Below are 19,788 nucleotides of genomic sequence, written 5' to 3' on the forward strand. Positions count from 1 at the left end.
TTTGGCAGTCCCTCAGAGGGAACCCTTCTGTGTCCATGTATTCTATTCTATCCTATGTCTATGCGGTCTGTGTATTAAAACAGTGTTTCCTTATCAGAACGAGGTCCAATTAGAACCCCTTTTGGAAGCTGATAACCTTCCATTATCAAAATATCCTTTAAAAAATTGTGAAGAACCCTGTTTTTTCTAAAAGCCCAATAGAAAGTCAATGGGATTGGATTTGTGTTGTAACTGTAAAGATGTTTGTAATTGTTAAATGGGTTTAATGGAGGTATTTTCACACTCATTGGTAATATACAGATGAATTTAATACAAATTATAAAACCCCACAAACACAGTGCAAAATGTACACTATATGGCCAAAAGTTTGTGGATACCTGGCCATCATACCCATATGTGCTTTTTAGACATCCTATTCCAGATACAAAGATCCCCCTTTGCTATTATAATTACCTATGAAATAATAAGCCTTCTGGGAAGGATTTCCACTAGATTTTGGAGTGTAGCTGTGGAAATTTGTCCATTCAGCCACAAGAGCATTAGTGGGGTCCAACATAGATGTCTGGTGATGAGGCCTGTGGTGTAGTCAGCGTTACAATTCATCCCAAAGGTATTTGATGGGTTGAGGTCTGGGCTCTGTGCAGGCCACTGAAGTTTCTCCCACTATCCTTGGTAAACCATGTCTTTATTGACCTGACTTTGTGCACAGGGGCATTGTCATGCTGGTGCATGTTTGGGTCTCTTAGTTCCAGTGAAGGGAAACTGTGACAATACAGCATACAAAACATCCTACACAATTGGGTTCCTCCAGCTTCATGGCAACAGTTTGGGGAAGAACCACATATGGGTGTGATGACCAGGTGTCCACAAACGGCCATATACAGTATACATACACACACACACACACACACACACACACACACATTAGGGTAACTTTAAAATTAACCAGCCTAGTCTTAAACTTTGACTTAAAATGACACAGATTACAGAAACCCTCCATAGACCTCTCTAAGTTGAGCCACTTCTCAGATGAAATGTGACGCTACAAGCTCAAGGTCCACCTAGACATTTGATAAATAATCATACAAAAATATTTTGCTCCGTTCTGTTTACTAGAATTTACTACGATTCTGCAGGGGCTGCCAATCGTATTAGAAAAGAAATGTCTTAAAAACAATAATGCATTTCACACTAGTCTATGGGTCTGACATGATAAATGGAGGCCATTTCTTACTATAATAGATTTATTAGCATTTAAAAGAAGAGTGTGATTTGTTAGGCTGCATTTGCCTTATAAAGAACCTCCAAATAAAGATTCATATTGAGAGAATAGAATAGTCAGTCAGCTTCAAACCAGCTTTACAGAAATGCCCTTCAAAAATTCCTGATAATAAAAACAAAGTGCCATATTTGCAGAAAGTAAATGCCTAATTTGTGGCCATGCATTATAGAAGACTTAAACTACAGCAATGTTGAATTCATGAATATGATTGATCAGGGGTTGTCAATTAATATTTCTGTAACTCTGTAATGCTGTTGTACTTAATAGTAAATTGTTGTAACAAACTCCATAAACAGATGTTTAAAAAAACATGTTCTTTAAAAAATATAAAACTATAATCATTGATATGGTAAGTCTACATTTAGTTTGTCCATCCATCTATTAATTTTCCATACCGCTTATCCTACACAGTGTAAGGATACTGGAGTACCAGGGCACAATTGCACACACATTCACACACCCATTCACACACTACAGACAATTTGGAAATGCCAATCAGCCTACAACACATGTTTGGACTGGGCGAGGAAACCAGAGTACCCGGAAGAAACCCCCAAAGCACAGGGAGAACATGCAAACTGCCCACATGGGGGGAGGCGGAATTCGAACTCCCAACCCTGGAGGTGCGAGGCAACCGTGTTCCCCCAAGGGAGTTTGTGCTTTCTGGTTTCTCAGTAATATGACAAGCTGAATTTTTTTTAACTATGTCATATTAACTTCAAAAAAGAGATGATAAAGATAGGCTAGAAAGGGAACAACTGTTATAGCTGCTACAAAATACTGATAACATGATAACAGCAAACTACTTGTCTTATGGACATTCCACAACATTAAATGTAACTATAAATGGTTAAAAATCATGACTTTTCACTCATTAATGAATTAAAAAGTGTATTTGTTGACAAAGTGCTGTTGTTTAACAGGAATAAAGCACTTTGGTATGTGCATCACACAACCCAATCATTAATTACTTTACCATAGCAACACACTCTACATGTTTTATTCCTCACTTCTCTAATGAAGCCTCCTCTAATAGAACTTGCATATTTTTTAAGGAAATTGGCCTGTGCTGGTGCATAATATTGTACCATGGTAATATGGTATGCTACAAGATCTTCATCTGAAAAAATAAATCGATATTCTATCAATCTACCATCAACCAAAAGACATCAGAGTTACTTGATGTTTCTGCTTTATTCTTTTCTATGGTATGGATCTGGAACCCTTCAAGATGTAGTGCTCTTGAGCCATATAGTGGAAGTGGACAGCTGTTTGTATATGATATTGTTATAGCAGTGAACACACAGTGAGAACCTTAGCCAGCTCCACACTGAGTAAAAATTGTGCAACATGACTGAGCAAAGTATGCACTTTGCTGGCTTTGGACGTGCTTGGAAATCATACAGGCAGATTTTGTGACAATGTTGCAGTGAGCATTCTTCTGCAGTATGCCACTTTGCTTGGACAGACTGTGGTCTGGCTATTTTTAAAAGTCTCCTTTGTTATGAGATCTGCTCTGTCTGGAAGCCAATTCACCAAATGTCAGCAAGGCTGATTTGTCAGCTCATGTCAAAAACAGAGGCGAATGGCCAGACTGGTTTGAACTGACAGCTACCTCAAATAAGCACTCTTTACAACTGTGGTGAGAGAAAAAGCATCTCAGAATGCACAACACTTTGAGGTGGATGGACTACAACAGCAGAAGACCACACTAGGTTCCACAACAGCAGGCACAGGCTCACCAAAACTGGAGTTGAAGAATGGAAAATCATTGCTGTCTTATTCCATTCTTCTGCTGTCCAGTTTTGGGGAACTTATGCCCACCTGAGCTCAGATTAATGTTTGTGTGGAGTTTTGCATCTTCTCCCCATGTCCGTTTGGGTTTCTTTCAGGTTTTCCAGTTTCTTCTCACCTCCCCAAAAAAATTCTGATAGTTGGATTGGCTATTTTAAATTGACACTATGAGTGAATGAGTGTGTATATGGTGTTCTGTGATGAACCTTCATCCCATTCAGGATGTGTTCCTGCCACAAGTGATCCAGGGATAGACTGCTGGATCCACTGCTACCCTGAACAGGATAAAGAAGTTAATAAAGATGAATAAAGATTTGTTCATTCACACTTCCATTGGTATTGTGACAATGAAAACCAAGCTTTTTTATTGAAAGGTAGATGGAAGGTCTAAGAAAATAATTCTGGGAATTCATTTGTAATAATAATAATAGTTTATATATATATATATATATATATATATATATATATATATATATATATATATATAACAAGCAATATGCTATTACAATCAAGGAGACGGCAAATGAGTCATGTCAAAACTCAAAACCTCTCTACTACCTCTCTGTGTCTCAGGTAATATACATATGAGTACTCGGTCACTTGTTCTTTACATTGTGCTGCAGGTGTTTTTATTGCTGTTATCAGATAAACAGGATTGAGCAAGTGCCATTGCTCATACATTCTGTTCTTATTGGCGCTGATTTGCTTTGCTGTCATGGTTACTCAGCTTCTCTCTGCCTGCTGCTTGATTCCCAGCTGTCCTTGATGATGTCACTGCCAAAACAGTTCAATACTGGTACTGATTGTCTCTTTCTGCTTCCTTGCAGGATCTGAAGAAGGTGCTGTCGTTCCCACCATACCCGGGGGACTTCCTGCACCCGGTCGTGTATGCCTGCACTGCTGTCATGCTGCTCTGCCTTTTTGCTTCCATCATCACTTACATAGTGCACCACAGGTAGGTCAGTTCCATCCGCTCTCATTAGAGTCTAATTTTCCAAGTCATTGGGGCGCTATAAAGATGCACATGGTCCTCTTTTATTCTCAGCGTCAGTCCAGTTCAATTCCAGACAACATTAGTTAAGCCAATGGTAGCTAAACATATGGAATTTTATGTGTAACTTTTGAACATATTTGAGATTTTTTATCATAATAAGCGAACACAAAAATAAGGCAGACAGTCAGGGTATTACAGTATGGTCAGTATGTACACAGGGCAAAGAAATGTGTAATTGTTAAATGTAGTGTGGTTAGGACCATATCAGCAGATGTGTTTAGATGATATCCAATCAAACTATCTCCTCTCATTCTGAGTGTGCATTGGTGACCCAGAGATGTGATTTCATGTAAATAATTTAGTGGTAGATATAACCAACAGAACTTACAGTAAATGTGTGGATCCTGCACATGTTAGTACTTCAAGGCTGTGAACCTGACTTTAGGTTTAATTAGACCATTTTGTGCATTAAACAGAAATGGTGTACAAGCCTAGATGTGCAGTTTAAGCAACATATATTTGATAGTAGTGTCCGCCTTTTTCCTAATGTGTACACATTTAAGATCACCCAAAAAGTGGGGAAATGGTTGGAAAAATGCAAAGTATAGCTGATAACATTTTCTGTTAAATTTGATAAACTTTGGACAACTAATGGTAGCCAGTTTTGTGCATGGTTTTGGGAGGCAGACAAAACCACTAGGTATTGTGTTTTCAGCTTGTACATGGGTCTGTCCATCCATCAAACTGAGATTCTCATTAGCACTGTATCTCTATATCTCTATATCTCAACAACAAGTGGTTGAAATGTTTGTAGGATTTATATGGCATTAGCATTGTAACCAGCAGATGAATTGATTACATTTTGGAATTGATCCAAACAGGGTCAAAATCACAGCAAGGACTTGGATGTTTGAAATGTTTTTTTTAATAATAGCTCATTAATCATTCCTGTTTGAAGTATATTGTAAGGGTATTTCAAGCATACAAATTACTAACAGTAGACTAGGCTTGTTGGCTGGTGAGGCACCCCAGAGTTCTAGTTCTTGTTTTCATTCATAATAGTGTTAATTCTGTCAGTTATTTTTTTTATATATGTCTTAATCTAATCCTGTGTCAAATGTCCCTGATATTTTTTATAAAATTTAGTCAACCTTATCCTGTGTCAAGTTTTACTTGACTAAAAGTCTGGGCATTTCAGTCTTATCTTAGTTAAAGAAAATAGTAAGAATTTTAGTCTAGTTTCAGTCAATGAAAGCTGTTGACATTTTAGTCACTGAAAACTGTAGACATTTTTAGACCTAAGATTATTGTTTAACATTTCAGTTTGTCTAGTTTGTCTAGTCAAAACAAATGTTAACTTGAAAGCTACGCCCCACTGTGCTTGCTTTCTCCTGATATGCTGCACGAAACACAGGAAAGGAAACTGCCTCTCATGCTATCCAATAAACAGAATATTTAGATTTTAAAAATAGTCTATAATATTTTACCTCCCCTTATTTTTCGACAAAAATAAAGAGATTTTGGTAAAGTTAAAATTTTTTAAACTACATTTTAGTCTCATCTTTTGGTCGACAGTATTGCATGTTAGTGTTTAATGACGTCAGTGTTGTCTCGTCATCATCGTCTCTGAAAAAAAGGTCATCAACAAATATTTTCCGTCAGTTTTCATTAACGAAATGAACACTAATTCATAGATATTTTTATTTATTTATGACAACGTGTAATATCGTGAGAACATTTAAACCTGGGTTAAATAAATATTCAGGTGCTTTAACAACACAATAAACAAGATTTCTGTGACATTGCCAATTTTTCAAGGGTTACAGAAGTCACAGAGAAAAAAGTTAATACAGTTTAATTAGCACTTTTATATGAACTTACCCTGTACCCAGCCTGTCACGTATCGTGACGTAACGGAGATATAACAGATGAAAACGTTTGAACAGGTTTTATTTAGGAGAGACTCAGGCAGGAAAATCCAAAACGTGATCCAAAACGTAATCCACAAACATGCAAGAGGTCAGGCGATCGGCAAACAGGCATACACGGGGCTAGGCAGGAATCAAGGTCGTGGTCATGGAAAACAGGATCGAGACACAAAACATAAAACATAAACAATGACTATGAACTGGGAGCGGAGAAACCAGCATGAACTAAACAAATGAATCTAAACATGAAACATGAGACATGATATGACATGACATGAACTATGACTGTGGTTATCTATCATAAGGACTCTAAACTAATCTACAATACTATATCTTATCTAATCTATCCAAACTACTCTAATATTCCGCATTGAGTGTTGCGAGGCATGCGGTATATATGCTGATATGATTACCCTCGCAACTGCTAACAGCTGAGGGTAATCCGGACACACGTGACATGACAACCGATGACAGGACAGGGAGGAGACATGACATAAACAATAACAAAAGCACATGTTGAAATGTCACTGCTGTCAACATTGGAAAAGCAGGTGCTCGCGCATTCATGCTTAGAGCACGCTGCTTCAAGGGGGAATCATAACAGAACCCCCCCCAAAGGCACTCCTCCCGGAGTGCCCCGAGACATCCAACTTCTTTGGCGGCCCCGGCCCCCTGGGCAGAATGTCCCAAGCAGAGCCAGGCCACCGCACGGTGTTCTTGGCTGAGCAGGGAAACAAAGCGCTGTACTCAGCAGAGCAGGGAAACAGGGCGATGTCCTCGTCGGAGCATGAAAGTGGAGCAACGTCCCCAGCTGAACAGGTAGGCAGAGCGACAACCATAGCCGGGCAGACAGGCTGAGCGAAGTCCTCGGCGGAGCATGAAGGCAGGGCGACGTCCTCGGCGGAGCAGGAAAGCAGAGCGACGTCCTCGGCTAAACAGGGAAACAGAGCGACGACCACAGCCGGGCAGACAGGCTGAGCGACGTCCTCGGCGGAGCATGAAAGCGGAGCGGCGTCCTCGTCGGAGCAGGAAAGCGGAGAGGCCTCCTCGGCGGAGCAGGAAAGCGGAGCGACGTCCTCGGCGGAGCAGGAAAGCAGAGCGACGTCCTCGGCTGAACAGGGAAACAGAGCGCTGTACTCAGGAGTGCAGGAAAGCGAAGGGAAATCCCCTGTAAGGTCAGAGAGAGGAGCGTGAGTCTCCGTGAGGCCAGGGAGAGGAGCGTGGGTCTCCGTGAGGCCAGGGAGAGGAGCGTAGCTCTCCTCGAAGCAGGAGGGGGGAACGATGTTCACCATGGAGCAGGAAGGCTGAGCGACGACCTCAGCTGAACAGGGAGGCTGAATGACGACCACAACTGAACAGGAAGGCTGAGCGATGACCTCAGCTGAGCAGGGAGGCTGAGCGATGTCCACAGCTGAGCAGGGAGGCTGAACGACGTCCACAGCTGAGCAGGGAGGCTGAGCGACGTCCACAGCTGAACAGGAAGGCTGAGCGACGACCTCAGCTGAACAGGAAGACTGAGCGACGACCTCAGCTGAACAGGAAGGCTGAGCGACGTCCACAGCCGAACAGGAAGGTTGCAGCTCTGGAGTTGAGATCTCCTCGTAGATCTCAGGCTGGGGCTCTGAGGTCACCAGGTGAACCCTGGGCATGGGCAGAACTTGGGCGGCCGTGCCGGTCGACTCGGGCGTGAGCAGAACTTGGCTGTGCGTGTCGGCAGACTCAGGCGTGAGCAGAACTTGGCTGTGCGTGTCAGCAGACTCGGGCGTGAGCAGAACTTGGCTGTGCGTGTCAGCAGACTCGGGCGTAAGCAGAACTTGGCTGTGCGTGTCGGCAGACTCGGGCGTGAGCAGAACTTGGCTGTGCGTGTCGGCAGACTCGGGCTTTGGCAGAACTTGGGCAGTCGGGTCGGTAATCTTGGGCGTGGGCTGAACTTGGGCGACCGGGTCGGTAGACTTGGGCGTGGGCTGAACTTGGGCGACCGGGTCGGTAGACTTGGGCGTGGGCTGAACTTGGGCGACCGGGTCGGTAGACTTGGGCGTGGGCTGCACTTGGTCAGCAAGTTTGGACTTGAGCATGACTTGCTCAGCAGGCTTGGACGTGAACACGACTTGATCAGCAGGCTTGGACATGAGCATGACTTGGTCAACTGGGTCTGGAGGCTTAAACGTGAACGTAACTTGGTCAGCAGGCTTGGACGTGAGTAGAACTTGGTTAACTGGGCTGGACATGAGCGGAACCGGGTCAGCAGGCTTGGACATGAGCATGACTCCTGGCCGTAGTGTCATTGGGGCTCTTCTATGTAAACGTTCCTTGGAGCAGGAGAAAGCTTCCTGGAGGCCCAGCTTCTTGCAGGTGGGACATTGAAGCTGAGTCTCCCTCTCCCACAGCCCTCAGTCATATGTCTCGGAGAATTCTCCCCCGCATTGGCCAGAACCTGAAGCGGATCGCTGGTTACTGCCCTGTCCATCTCCTCATAATAGAGGTTGAATGGCGGGTCCGCCTGGGGCTGTCCATTGACTCTCCACCCCAGTAAATCAAGACCACGAAGTTGTCTGGGCTGTGAAAACTCCTCCATAAACAGTTCTGAAAATTGTGAGACATCATGGAGGGCTGAGGACCCAGCACTCACCAGCTGCTTCGCCCAGTCACGGGCCGGACCGCAAAACCGGGACACCATGAACCCGATCCACTGTCTCTTATTAGGTTTGGGATATGCCAGGCTGCAAAAATACACCTGGTAGCTAAACAGAAACTCCAGCGGGTAGCTCCCCAATCCCGCTGTCTCTGGCGGAAGCTCGACGTCGTACCTTTGAGGAAATTGCACGGACGAAAAACGCGGCCAGTAATCCGAGCGTTCCCTGATGCGTTATTGTCCAATTACTTCCCTGGTTTCTGTAGCTTGACTTCTCTCTCGTCCTCGTGCTGCATCCATGGTGGGGCGGAATATTCTGTCACGTATCGTGACGTAACGGAGCTATGACAGATGCAAACACAGTTTGAACAGGTTTTATTTAGGAGAGACACAGGCAGGAAAATCCAAGGTCGTGGTCACGGAAAACAGGATCAAGACACAAAACATAAAACATAAACAATGACTATGAACTGGGAGCGGAGAAACCAGCATGAACTAAACAAACGAATCTAAACATGAAACATGAGACATGACATGACATGACATGACATGACATGACATGACATGAACTATGACTGTGATTATCTATCGTAAGGACTCTAAACTAATCTACAATACTATATCTTATCTAATCTATCCAAACTACTCTAATATTCCGCATTGAGTGTTGTCAGGCATGCGGTATATATGCTGATATGATTACCCTCACAACTGCTAACAGCTGAGGGTAATCCGGACACACGTGACATGACAACCAATGACAGGACGGGGAGGAGACATGACATAAACAATAACAAAAGCACATGTTGAAATGTCACTGCTGTCAACATTGGAAAAGCAGGTGCTCACGCATTCGCACTTAGAGCACACTGCTTCAAGGGGGAATCATGACACAGCCATATTTTCATTAAAATATACAATTAGTAAATAAATCATATCAGCCATATTAATGGCCTCACACTAGTTACTTGTTCTTTATTTAATAAGAACTTCATTTAATAACACATTATATTTGTTACTGAATGTGCCTTTCTTCCTTAGTCCCGAGCATTTTTGATGACTCTGTGGTTGAAGGTTTTTAAACCTCAGTTTGTTCCTCACACAGAGTGCATTTAGTAGGAGAACATCTCTGTTCTCTCATCGCGTGTACTATATTGTACGCCTATTAGCATGTAACTTTGATGTAATTCATCTCAAAGCTTTTGCTGTTGGTATATGCAATTGTGTGTATAGTCACGTGTTCATATGTGTGTGTGTATGTATCTGTTTCCACATCCAACAGAACTGTAAGGTTCATTCACAATTCTGACTGTCCAGCAAGGCTTTTTTATCAGCTTGAAAAACACATTTAAACTGAAGTGAACTGTCTTGATTTGTTGATCTCACCATCTCAGTACACCTCTTGCCTCAGCTTTCATCTTTTTCCTCATCCTTTCTCTTCAGTTGTTTTCTTTAAACTGGTACTGGGCCATTTGCTATGAGTCAGGCCTGTCTAACAGACTGCCTTAGTCATTGAGATGGGAGCTGTGTTACTGTGTCTACACACTCATCAACACCCACAGACCTCTGAAGTGTATATACTGATCCACAAACCTTTTTTTTTTACTGATCAACAAACCCAGCCTTTAACTCAGATTAGATAGTATTATTCTACACCCCTATATCACCGTCTTTCTTTTGTTAGTGCAATTCTGTGCTGCTCTTTGGATGATGATAATGAATGTACTTAATCTTGCAGTCCTGACTGCTGTCTTATCGTTACCATAGACATCCAGACACATTACTACCCATTCCTACATACACACAAACATACGCATACTTTCTCGTGAGGATGGCAGTTTAATACTGAATGGTCCACTGAAGCTTTTACAGTCTCGACTGCTCTCTCCTGCCTAAGCATTGCAGATTTATAGACAGAGAGAGACTATGTAGTGTGTATAGGGCACTATTTTGGGAGATTTGTTGCCATCTCCAGAAGCATAGCAGAGAGTATCAAAACCCTTAATGCATTTCATTATCATATAGCCTATCATATAGCAACATAACGCAGATACAGGTCAAGTGCTTCAGTTAATGTTCACTTCAAACATCAGAATGTGGAAAACATCTCAGTGACCTTGACTGTGTCATAGTCATTGGTTTGAATATTTGAATATTGGTTTGAACATAGTTTGAATATTTCAGAATCTGATGATCCAGTGTTTATACAGAATGGTGCACAAAAGTGAGCTTGCAGTTCGGTCTGCGGAAACACCTTGTTCATGAGAAAGGTCAGAGAAGAATGACCAGGATGTATACAGTAAATGAAAATAACCACACTTTATACAACCATGATGAGCAGAAAAGCATCTGAGATTGCACAACATGACAAAACCTGAGGCCGATGGGCTCAAAACAGCAGAAAACCACATTAGGTTCCACACTTGTCAGCCAAGAACAAGAATCTGATACTACAGTAGGCACAGGAAACTTTTCCCTGAAAGTGGAAAAAGACAGCTTAGTGGTTAGCACGTTTGCCTCCCACTTCCATGGTTGGGGGTTCAGTTCCCACCATGTGGGCCCTGTGTGTGGAGTTTGCATGTTCTCCTCGTGCTGCGGGGGTTTCCTCTGAGTACTCCAGATTCAAAGTCCAAAGACATGCATGGTAGGCTGATTGGCATGTCCAAAGTGTCTGTAGTGTATGAATGGGTGTGTGAGTGTGGATGTGATTGTGCCCTGCTATGGATTGGCACCCCGTCCAGGGTGTACCCTGCCTTGTGCCCCATGCTCCCTAGGATATGCTCCAGATTCCCCGCAACCCAGTAGGATAAGCAGTATAGAAAATGGATGGATGGCTGGAAAAAGACCAGTGGATGCTTTTCTGCTCACAATGGTTGTAAAGTTTACGTTATTTGAGTTATTATAGACTTCCTGTCACCTCAAATTAGTCTGGTTATTTTCCTCTGACCTCTGTCATCAACAGTTTTTTTCTTTGCAACATTTTATAATATTATACAATTCCATAATAATGGACAATAGTCTAAATAACGTAGACGGTGAGTATATATGTCTGACCCATGAGAAATAGTCAGTGATGCACTAAAATAGATGTTTATTATAAATCATTAGAAGAAGAAGAAGAAGAAGAGGAAAGAATCCTTTATTCATCACATATACATTGCAGCACAGTGAAATTCTTTCTTCACATATCCCAGCTTGTTAGGAAGTTGGGGTCAGAGCTCAGGTTCAGCCATGATACCTTTAGCAAAGAGGGTTAAGGGCTTTGCTCAATGGCCCAATAGTGGCAGCTTGGTGGTGCTGGGGCTTGAACCCCCAACCTTCTGATCAGTAACCCAGAGACCGTTGAGTCATCACACCATTAAGCCCAACAGTTAAAAACAGAAACAAAGCTTCTCTGTGCTTCAGCATGAGAAATATACACGTTATATGTTTTGTTGTTGCAGTGCTAAAAGCAGCAGAACGATTTTGAACTAACTGCAGCAGGGTCTTAAAGGATGATCCCCAGCCCATACACAGCACTCCATTTGATTGGGTTTTCCAGCTAGAGAACTTCTTGATTAAGGCTTTAAAGTGTAAAACGCAGCCCACACACTACTGTGTTATATGTTCTTTCTGTAACAGTACAATCCGGATCAGCCGGAAAGGATGGCACATGCTCCTGAACTTCTGTTTCCACACAGCTCTGACGTTCGCTGTGTTCGCCGGAGGCATCAACCGCATCAAATACCCAATTTTCTGCCAAGCGGTGAGTCCATGGCCTTTTCATAATCACACACTCTTTAAACCCTTTCATGCTCTCTCTCTCTCTCTCTCTCTCTCTCTCGCTCTCTCTCTCTTCCTCAAAGCAACACTGCCTACTGAAATGTTATTTTTGTGCATACTGCTGTGCACAGACTTCTTAATGTAAACAGGTCTTTTCAACTGTGTGTGCTGCAAGTGTTACTAACAATGGCTACATGCTTGATGACCTCTTCCTCATTGGAGCTTTGCGATTGGTTTGCATTATTTATCACCATCCCACTGGAGCTTTTTAAAGATTGTTTTGTGTGCATGTATCTTACCTCCAAGGTACCATTCATCTATGCAGTGTACTGAGCAAAGTATATATTGACTGTATTCACCTATATTAATAGAACACATTTCTGAAGAGTAGCTCATTCCGTAACAGTAAATTGTGACCTATAATATACAAGAAAGCTATAGCCCTGCCTTCCAGACCCTAGAGAGGTGGTTGTTCAAAGACTAATGTGTTGTTATATTAAGTCAGAGGCATGGTCCGCAAAAACACTTAGGCACAATGCAGTCCCTAAGATCGTTTCTGTTGTAAGACTCCTGCAAAGGTAATCAAGTTGAACCAATGGTCACTGGTAAACTCAGCTGAAATTGAGGCTATATTGTTCTGAATACAGTGACTCATGCAGCATTCCTTTCATGCTCGCTGAATGACTTTTCAGTGCTGAAGAGTAGAGCATGAGAACTAATGCATACTGTGTCAAAGAAGTGAAAATGGAAGCTATAAAAGAATAAAGGCTATCTGAAGAAATCACTTGTTAAGTAGCTTTTAGAATAAACTACAGTCATGCTGCTTATTACAGCCATAAATGCCTCTTGACAATATTATTCAGTAGGAAATGCCAGAAATCTGCTAAATATAGCTCAAAGTTTATTCATGATACAGATTTGCTTTCAGCTCTCGTGCTTTGAAATGCTTTGATCTATGCTCCCGATTTAGTCACACACAAATTTAGCACCTACTGGTAATGTCGGATCTTACACAAGTTAAAAAGTTAACCAAGGCTTATTTTCAAGACCAATTTTCTTCAACACTTCATACTACCTGACTGACATGGCGGTTACTCAAATGAGACATCAGAGTAAAAAAAAAGAAAAAAAGGACAGTATTAATGAATATGCAAACTGTAAACACCCCCAATTCTTTTCACCAGTGATCTTAAGGGCTTCTTGTGCTTGTCCAGGAGATGGCTAACGTGGAATGAAGCCTCGGTAGCTTTTGTGCTCTCTATGAATTTTGTTAAAACTGATTGCTGGGCTTTTGAAACTCTCATATTTCTCTCCTGGGTGGGAATGAATCCTTTCATTTTTATGGTTAGTTTTGTGATGGTGCTGCAAATGACCCCTTTTCAACAATGCTAAAGATAGCAAGCAGTATGGCGATATGGTGACACGTCAAGTAGGTTTTTCTTTCTTTCACCAACATACAAGCAAATTTGTTTTACCATTCAGCATGAAAATGATATATTTTTGCCTTCTCTCATTGCTTGGCCATGGTTTCCTGAACAGAGTTTGTTCATTGACAGTACACATGCAGGAAACAGTTATCTGTAAGTGCTATAAGTCTTAAGTGCTCAATCTATCTATAAGTGCGCCATTTATCTGCAAAGGTAAGCTAATTTCACAACTGTAACTGTCCAGAATTAATGTTTTTGGGGGGCTTCTCCTTGCCCATACAGTTGGACACCACCAATTAAATTTGTGGTGGTTAATATCTAGCCAATCAGCAAAGATTTTTGCCATTTCATGTTTTTTTAATTTATTTTTTATTAAAAAAAAAAAAATGCAATCATTGATGGTACATGAATGGTTGCGATCTACTAAAAATGCCTCAGCGATTGACCAGTAGATTGCAAACAACAAGCTGATGATCACTGCTTTCCACCCTGCCTATTCCCTTTGTAAAGCAGTGTTGCATGACCTTTAATTGCATACTGCATAATGATAAGCTCATATATTTTATGATACAATAACACTTGCCTGTTACATGGTCAATAATACCTCAGATTTTACATTGAGATTTTCAGGGCACCTGTTTCCTAAAAAAAACATGGCAAAACTGCTGCACTAACAGATTCTTTTTGACTAGTCAGCTTATTAAATGAATTCAGATGAAAGGATGTAATCATAAAAAATGTTTTGTAAAGTCTAGGATGACTTTAAAATAATGTCATAATGGCAATGGCAGCTGGCAGTGATATTCGATGGAGGGCTAAAATATATACAGAGCATTATATCCCCAGGTCGCATTAATAATAATAATAAGAGGAAGAAGAAGAAGAAAAAGAATCATCATCTTCTATAAGTTGCTCTGGAAATGGTCATTTGTTGTAAATGTAAATAATATTGGGACAAATTATTACACACACACACACACACACTGTATTAGTGTGCATTAGTGATTTATAATTTTTGTGTGTCAAGTAACTGTAATGCTCGACTGGGTTCATGCTGCGTTTCCTCTGAATCGTATACACAGAAAATAGAGAAGCTTTAACCCTTTTGTTCAAACCAAAAAGCATTAAACTTCATTCGTCTGTCCTATCATGTAATTTGTACTTTGATCAGACAATATGTGCTCAATCCGTCAACTTTTAGATTTTCCTCCAAATACAATTTAGGGGTAAAATTATGACAGAGTAAATGATAAATTTGTTCACATTCATTACACACGTTACTGACTCTGTATCACTAGTGCTGATGACATATAACAGAACCGCGTCACGTCCATCCATCTTTTGTACTGCTTATCATACACAGGGGAGCCTGGAGCCTATCGAAGGGGACTCGGGGAACAAGGCGGGGAACACCCAACCCATCTCAGGGCACAATCTCAGGGCACATCTCAGGGCACACCCATTCACACACTATGGACAATTTAGAGATGCAGTTGGCCACCAACACATGTCTTTGGAATGGGGGAGGAATCCTGAGTACCCGGAGGAAGCTCCTGAGGCACGGAGAGAACATTCAAACTCCACACACACAAGGCGGAGGCGGGAATCAAACCCCCAGCCCTGGAGTTGTGAGATAAACGTGATAACAACTAAGCCCCTCAGATGTCCTCACTGACCCCTAGTCTTTACACACACACACACAAAGAAACAGATGAACACACATGAGAACTTCGCTGTACTGAGAGCATGAGTACTTCTCAAAACCAGCATCTTACAGACAGACTAAATATGAATCCCTTTTGGAAGTGAATCCCTTGCAGAATATTTTCTGTTACTGGTTCAAGTTTATGACCTACATATGATTTTGTTAAACATTTGAACTCATACACTGTAATAGTCATGAATCATGGGGCTGAACTTTAAATCTACACCTCAGTGCATATTTTATAGAATTGCGGCTGGCCTGATTGAGATGCTGCCAGAGTTTTATTGATCTGCTTTGTATTTGAATGTGTAAGGGCAGAGTTCCAGTTCTGCCCCGCAGGCATGTTTAGCGCTATTTCTGTGGAGGTCTAAAATGCTTTTCACAAATCAATTTCTCTCTCTCTCTCTCTCTCTCTCTCTCTCTCTCTCTCTCCCTTCAAATAGCATAGTTATAATAGTTAGTGTCTGTATTTCAACTGGAGCCAGAATTTCACTGCCATTTTTCCTTTCTTTGACTACTTTTGTGTGTTGTGCCTTCGTACTGTGGAGCTCTCAGAAGAGCCAGCTTCTTCTTTACTGTCTTCTTTTTAAGGTGTCAAATGGTTAGTAGAGTTTACAGTGCATGGTGCACAGGGGGGAATTTCTTATAGTTGTTCTTAATAACATTAACTGTAACCTTTGATAATAAGGTCATTTGGGCTGTAATGCATATTTAAAAAATGTTCTTAAGTGAGGAACATTGAAAATGGGACACACTGCAGTCAGTGGATAAACTGTATTAAATAAATAAATAAATAAATAAACAAACAGGTCAAGGTATTGTGTGATAACAATTGTGTAATAACTAAATAGCCAATTGTTTGTGAACACCTGACCATCACACCCATATATGCTTTTTTGAATATCCTATTATAGATTTAGTCATCCCTTTGCTATCTGGGAAAGCTTTCCACTAGATTTTGGAGCATGGCAGTGGGGATTTGCTCATTCAACCACAAGAGCATTGACGAGGTCAGGCACTGATGCCGGGTACAGCCAGTGTTCCAGTTCATCTCAAAGGTGTTCAAAGGGTTAAGGTCAGGGCTCTGTGCAGGCGACTTGAATTCCTCCACTCCAACCTTGGCATTTTTAATGTCTTTATGAACCTTACTTTGTGAAAGGAAATTGTCATGCTACAGCATACAAATACACCCTATACAACTGTGTGCTTCCAACTTTGTGGCTACAGATTGTGGAATACCTCTGGTCACGTGTCCACATACGTTTGTCCATATAGTGTAACTTGTGATAGTAATACTGCATAGCAATAATACAGATAACAAACTCAAATTACTCACATTGAAGGCCTCATGACTGCTTGGGTTTTGTATGTTTGTAAGCCCACATACATACATTCAGCTGCATTTTGTAAGGCAGCTCAGTTGTTTTTCAGTTGTCATTTTAATTATAACCTTTCATGGTTGGTTCCCATGACCATCAGGGCATGCTATTCACTCTATTATTTTACATTGAATATGGCAGGGCAGGGAAAGGGTGGGGATACTGTTCCAGCTTTCCCCTCTCCAAGGTAAAGAAGAGAACATAAGAGAGCACTTTCAGCAGGTCTGCAACAACTTTACAACACAACTGGGATTTTGTCATGGGTACTGAATGCATCACCAGTGTCAGAAGCATCAAAGAATTAGTGTAGACTTAAGTAACATAGATCTCATTTTGACCCAGGAGTGACAGGAGGCTGAGCTTTTTGTTTCAAATTATAGACAGTTGAACTAATCTTTTGGGAAGGCACGTTCTCAGAAAAAGTGCTTTGCTAATTTTTAGTGCTTTGCTGATAGTATGTACTATTGCTTGTAATGGAATTCTCATATGACCCTGATCAGTAGCTGGAAGATTGTTCAAAAGTTGTATTTCAGTGGTTAAAGTTCTGTCCTAGTGACTAGAATGTTGTGAGTTCAAATCTTACAACTACTAGATTGCTGCTAAAGCAAGGTTTTTAGCCCTTAACTCAGATTGGATTTTGCCTCACTTATATACTCATATATCATTTTGAATAAATCTGTCTGCACAGTGAATAAAAAAGGTGATGTTTATGTTTAAAAGAGCTGATCTGGGCAGCTACTGGGTAACATATTTAATGATTTGTGTATAAATGGCTTTGGTCAATTGATTCATTAAATATTTTAAATCCAAAGTCCTTTTTTTCCTCTTTCACATCATAGTTCATGAATAAACTAATGTGATTAGCTCTATTTATGTTAATATGGAATAAAAGCAGTCATTTAACTATGTATCCACTCTGTGACAAATGGTCCTGAAAATAACAGTGTGAGTGGAATGAAAAATGTCCTCTTATTTATAGGGAGGAGTGAGATATTGCAGACTATCATGACTTTGGATTATTTGGATGGCTACTTTTTAAGGATTCAACAGAGCATTTTTTAAAATTTGTTTGTGTTGTTTCATAGGTTGGAGTAATACTTCATTACTCGTCTCTGTCCACTATGCTATGGCTGGGCTTCACAGCTCGGAACATCTACAAACAGGTGATCAAGAAACCCCCCAAGCCTCAGGATGGAGACGTGCTTCCTCACCCACCCAGATCACCCATGCTGAGGTTAGACACACACTCGCGCACACACATGCACATTCATTGAGTCTCTGTCTCTCTTCATTATTCTCTGTGTTCAACTCTTTTGTGCAGTTTTATGTGATTATGTTCAGACTGATATTGGTGCATGTTCAATGAATGAAGCTCTGCTTTGAAGATTAAAAAGCACAATTGGATTTTGATTGAAATTCATTCAGAATCAAGCTGATTCAGCTGCACTGAAAAGCAATAGACTTATTTGTCCCTTTAATGTTATGTACCAGGGATGTTGTTTTTAACCTTCTCATTGACCTGCTATTGATGTTATGCTAATATGCTACAAGGAATTTCTGTTGGGCTTGCATAGAGATAGATTTTTTTGCTTGCATATTGGCCACCCAGGGAGATAATGTGCAGAATTAGAGACTGCGGTGTTCATTACAAGCATTGTAGATACAAATATGAATACCAACAATATTCGGTGTCTAGTTCCCCATCGAGCTATATTAAACACAGTATTTATTATATTATAAATATACAGTATACAGTACAAATGTAATAGTAGTAGTGCAAATATATTTTGTGCAATGACATCAGGATGATGTATTGCAGTGGAATAGTGCAGTATTAGCAGCCTGGCATGGGAACATAGTCAGTTCAGTATAGTGGATAAAGTAGCATTGCCATTGAGTTTGTATCTACATGTATGTGTGTGTGGGAACAGGTGTTCGGTCCAGCTGTGTGCTGAAATAGTGTTTTGAATTGATAGGTGAGTGTGAAGGTTAACCTAAGACATAATACTTACTTCTATTACATGAATTCTTAGAAGTTAAAATGCAGTTTTTTTGTCATGGTTAACGTGGCAGCATCATTATCATCGTTTCAATCAACTTTGGTTCTCCAGTCTTGTCAGTTTGAAAGATTTTGAAGTTTTTGCCCTTGTCTACTTCTGTTTAAGTACAAGGATCATTTTATAACGCAAGCAGCTGGCAGTTATAAAAAATCCTGCATATGAAAGGGCTTGGATGTTAGAAGTGAAATTTTGCTGAGCGTTACCTGGTGACCTTTCAAGCTCCTGCTGAGGATATTAGGAATATGAGAATAATTGCGGTATTTTGTGCTTTACTCTTTGACTTTCACAAGGGTGTTCTAACCAATTTAACTGAATACCAATCACACTTCAATCTATGTCTAAGAATTGGTATAACTGAAGTAATTTTTGGTCCCTACCTCGTTTATTTGTATTGGTAATTACTGAAAAAGCAATCATTAGTTCTACATATTCAGCAAAAACCTATATTCACTGACTTCCTTCATGTCAGCATCTGCAGCTGGCTCAGCAAATTGACATGTTTATCTATGATAATGTTCCCCAGCAAGAAAGAGAGTGCGTGTGTGTGTGCGTGCGTGTTCATCGCCTGAGCAAAAACACACACATTTATATTTATGTGGGCATACAAAGAGATTTGTGTACACTGAAATTTTGAAAACAGTAGTTTTATAGAAATATGCAAAGGATTTGATAAATATGCCAGGGAAAAAATATGTTGTTTGTATAGCAAATGAGAAACTTATGCTAGGGTATCTTCAGAAAGGGAAACGTATGAAATTTGGGTTAATGTCCTGGACAGTTTTCATTCTCCTGGGCAGTTATTGGTCTCTAGGGTCCCCTTGGTCT

The 19,788-nt window shown here is 40.9% G+C and overlaps 1 protein-coding gene across 3 annotated transcripts in view; it reads left to right on the top strand.

The window, feature by feature from the left end:
- Window positions 1-19,788, top strand: part of LOC128605862 (adhesion G protein-coupled receptor A1) — a 252,530-nt gene that overhangs the window by 223,251 nt on the left and 9,491 nt on the right. For all 3 annotated transcript variants that reach the window (XM_053621671.1, XM_053621672.1, XM_053621673.1), the window contains 3 exons: window positions 3,904-4,031; window positions 12,252-12,375; window positions 17,989-18,137. In XM_053621671.1, coding sequence (XP_053477646.1) covers window positions 3,904-4,031; window positions 12,252-12,375; window positions 17,989-18,137 — 401 coding nt within the window. The remainder of the gene's footprint in view (window positions 1-3,903; window positions 4,032-12,251; window positions 12,376-17,988; window positions 18,138-19,788) is intronic.

This window comes from Ictalurus furcatus, chromosome 3 (genome assembly GCF_023375685.1).
Source record: "Ictalurus furcatus strain D&B chromosome 3, Billie_1.0, whole genome shotgun sequence".
Taxonomy (NCBI): Eukaryota; Metazoa; Chordata; class Actinopteri; order Siluriformes; family Ictaluridae; genus Ictalurus; species Ictalurus furcatus.